General features: G+C 34.0%; 1 protein-coding gene across 1 annotated transcript; it reads left to right on the plus strand.

The window, feature by feature from the left end:
* The first annotated feature begins 504 nt into the window (after positions 1-504).
* Positions 505-2,925, plus strand: LOC116146715 (60S ribosomal protein L19-3). Its single transcript, XM_031432137.1, has 5 exons — positions 505-664; positions 1,329-1,451; positions 1,809-2,122; positions 2,528-2,580; positions 2,665-2,925. The coding sequence occupies exons 1-5, from the start codon at positions 553-555 to the stop codon at positions 2,687-2,689; spliced, it is 627 nt and encodes a 208-aa protein (XP_031287997.1). The 5' UTR covers positions 505-552; the 3' UTR covers positions 2,690-2,925.
* The last annotated feature ends 900 nt before the right edge of the window (positions 2,926-3,825 follow it).

Here is a 3,825-nt window from a genome sequence, read left to right on the forward strand (position 1 = left end):
TACTCCCAATATTACCAACAGTAAATACTATTTGTAATAAAAGATTCTATAATATTTTATTACTTGATAATCAGACGAGGGAATCTTAAAAATTAAATAACCATTACAGTATTAATCCTATTTCACCCTAAACCAAAAGCAACCTAAAAATAAAATAACGTCTCTTTCGTCATCAGGACACCAACCAAATTTCTAAAGAAACCCAAGGGTGAAGGGTGTGTTCCAATCTTTGACCAAATCCCATTCGTAAGGCCCATGGATGTATTAGTATTCATTTGGAGTAGTACTAAATGCACTAAACCCATTTTTAACGGAGCGGGCTTTGTTAGAAGCAATCTGGAGTGTGTTTGCTATTAAACATTGGGTTGGTGTCGGGATGCATGTTTAAGGCCCATTAATGTCATAAAACTCAAACCCGAACCGGCCCAGAGAAGAAAGAAAGGCATATGGATTATGGAAACCCTAGCGCTAACCCTTGGTATATATAACCTCAATCTCGACTTTTCTTATCTTCTCTGATTTAGCAGCTGCGAAGAGAGACGCACAACAAAGATGGTTTCGCTCAAGCTTCAAAAACGTCTGGCAGCCAGCGTCCTCAAGTGCGGCAGAGGGAAGGTCTGGCTCGATCCAAATGAAGTCAATGAAATCTCCATGGCCAACTCTCGTACGTCTTCCTTCTTATTTTTTTTTGTCCCATTTTTTTGTCGTACCATTTTCTCTCTCTCTAATTTCTTTTGTACGTCTCAAGTTCTTTGATCAAACGAATTGAAAGGTCAGAGTTTTGTCTGAACAAGCGGGTTAGCGTCTTCTGAAGATGTTTAGTTTGAGGCGTTATTTTTACCTGTTAAGCTTATTAAAGTCGTGTGCTTATGCACACGATTTTTCCTGTCTTAAGTTTGTTCATGCGACTTTCTTATAATAGTTTGTAAGTAGATAGGCTTGTTTTTATTGCTCTGTTATCGTGGATGGATGATAATTCACTTCTTTACTGTTTGTTATATTTTCAATAGTTCTAGTTTCGAAATAAAAGAAAATCAAGTTATTAATTCCCTTTTCAGTCATAATCTCATCAATTCTGAGAAATGATTAGTTTTACTAGGGTTTTGTTTGCTGAAGGTTAACTTTTAAGTTTAATCAAATTGTTTTAGTTTTTTCTATGTTTTAGTAAGTAGGTTGAATGGAATTGTAGTTGTGTTATTATGTTTGGGAATTCTGCGACATTTCTGAGGAATTTTTTACTAGTTGACATGGTAGGATTGTGGGCTTTTGTAGCATTATTTTCTACTTTTATTGCGTCTTTGATGGGGTTTATATGGATCAAATTGCAGGCCAGAACATCAGGAAGCTGGTCAAGGATGGTTTCATCATCAGAAAGCCAACCAAGATTCACTCTCGTTCTCGTGCAAGACGCATGAAGGAAGCTAAGAGGAAGGGCCGCCACTCTGGATATGGTATCTTTCTGTCATTCATAAGATATGGAACTTGTAGGAATTTGGTTTTAAGAAAGCTTAATGTTGGACTAATCACGTATGATTATATACCTTATATGTTATTGGTATTGTGGATAGATTGTTCAAATTATCATTGGTGTTGTTCATCCAACTTGATTATGTTGACCAAGTTACTACATCTTTGGTCAATCAAGTAGTAAGTAGTTGAGTTATGTTTTCTTATTTTTAGTTTAAAATTATTATAGATAAAGTATCCAATTGGTGCACATAGATAGGAAATTGGTTTCATTTTTTTGTTTTTTTAACTTCCAAGAAATCGGCATGGAATAATTAATAGTGCTGTATTCTGATTTTTAGGTAAGCGTAAGGGTACAAGAGAAGCTAGGCTGCCAACTAAAATACTGTGGATGAGGAGGATGCGTGTTCTCAGGCGCTTGCTCCGCAAGTACCGGGAAGCAAAGAAGATTGACAAACACATGTATCATGACATGTACATGAAGGTGAAGGGTAATGTCTTCAAGAATAAGAGAGTTTTGATGGAGAGTATCCATAAGACTAAGGCTGAGAAGGCAAGAGAAAAGACTTTGTCTGACCAGTTTGAGGCTAAAAGGGCAAAGAATAAGGCAAGCAGGGAAAGAAAATTTGCCAGGAGGGAGGAACGACTAGCCCAGGTCAGAATTTTAACCGCATTTGATTTCTTTGGGATGAAACATGATAGCAATAAAGTAATTATATGATTACTTATTTTATGAAACCTTTCAGAAATGCGATTATGCCGTGCTTACCTCATTTTTGATAGTATCATTTTGTTTATGAATTACATGTTCTTGCAATGTATAAAAATCTTTTTTCTGCCACGATGTTTGTGAGTGTGGTATTGTAGTTTATTTTCTTTTTAAATAACTTTTGTTGTCCTAATGCCACATTGCCCTGTAACATTTTAGCGATATGCTTGTCTGGATTTTTTTTCTCAGCTCAAGCAAAATCGTATTGACTTGTTGACTATTTAGATCAATCTGCAAAAGTTGGTAGTTTCATAATTAATATGATTGTGATAATTTTTTCTCTGGAAACAGGGACCTGGAGGAGGAGATAAGCCAACAACAGCACCACCTGCTGCTTCTACTGAGTGAGTATATAGATGATGATGAGTATGCAATACTGTAATTAAATTAAGTTTTATCCCATGTGCTAATTTTTCCTCTTTTTGCAGAGTATCAAAAAAGTCTAAGAAGTAAGACTGCTAACAAAGCATTGAAGGATAAATCTATAGATAGCATGTGTACTCAGTTACTGTGGCAGAGTAGTTTTGTTGAAGCTATGTTTTTTTTGGTTTCTTTTGAACCTTGTTACTTAAATATGGTAGTTGAAAGCAGATTTCTTGGTATTTGCTTAATTTGTACGTTATGTTTCTTGACCGGTTTTATTAATTTTTCTTGGCTTATTATATCAGTTATGATGTTTATGTGGTGAATTTCAAATGTCAGTTGATAGTTTTACAAAATCTTTCTAGGTTGGGTGTTTACGCTAAATGGACTCTTACTTGTTCTTGTTAACTCATATATTGAAGCTTGGAAAGTAATGGTTTCGTTTTTGGATTCCCCATTTTCACTGAATCTTTGTGCTACATCTTAAACGATACAAATCGTTAAGTGGAAAAATGATGTTTGTTATTCAAGGTTTTTAATATCCATTTTCTAAAATGAATCCAATACTAAGGAGTTAGGGTGTGTTTAGGTAAGGGCTATTATCTAGTTAGGGTGTGTTTAGGTAAGGGGCATATAAGATAATAGGGTAATCTTAATTTATTTTAATAATAAAATATTATAGATATTTTTTTATTGTAAGTAGCGCTTACTTGTGTTAATGTAGTGGGTAAATTAAAAGATTTTTTATACCTATTTTGTTTTTAATTAAATATTATTTCAAAAATAATTACCTTCAAAGTGTTTGTCAAATAACAATTAGTTTAATCCTTTTGGGGGTGTTTGGTTCAGGAATGTTTAATTACTGAAAAGATATATTATCTTGAAAGATTACTGAGAATCTTTGGGAAAATATGTTTGGTTAGTTGGTGAATATGTTATATTAATATGTTTGGTTATAGGGAATAAATTGGTGGGTATGTTATTTAAATTACTAAATTGTCCCTTTTTTAAATACTAATATAATATTATTTTTATTATTAATTTTTGAATAATTTTTTTAACCCCCAATATTTCAGATTTAGCTAAAACACCCTGCTTATATAAATCTTTAATTTATGATGAAATCACCCCCACCTCCTGTCGCCACTGCAAACCACCGCCGGAAGTCTTGAAAAGTCCCTGTGATTAGCTCACCGTGACCAAGACGCTTCACTATGGCCGTTTCT

This window comes from Pistacia vera, unplaced genomic scaffold (genome assembly GCF_008641045.1).
Source record: "Pistacia vera cultivar Batoury unplaced genomic scaffold, PisVer_v2 Contig482, whole genome shotgun sequence".
In the NCBI taxonomy this organism is placed as follows: Eukaryota; Viridiplantae; Streptophyta; class Magnoliopsida; order Sapindales; family Anacardiaceae; genus Pistacia; species Pistacia vera.

Bases quoted from the DNA above. Each gene is read 5' to 3' on its own strand.
- LOC116146715 (XM_031432137.1), top strand. From the start codon at position 553: ATGGTTTCGCTCAAGCTTCAAAAACGTCTGGCAGCCAGCGTCCTCAAG. The intron at 665-1,328 runs GTACGTCTTCCT...ATCAAATTGCAG, and splicing joins AATCTCCATGGCCAACTCTC to GCCAGAACATCAGGAAGCTG. The intron at 1,452-1,808 runs GTATCTTTCTGT...TCTGATTTTTAG, and splicing joins GGGCCGCCACTCTGGATATG to GTAAGCGTAAGGGTACAAGA.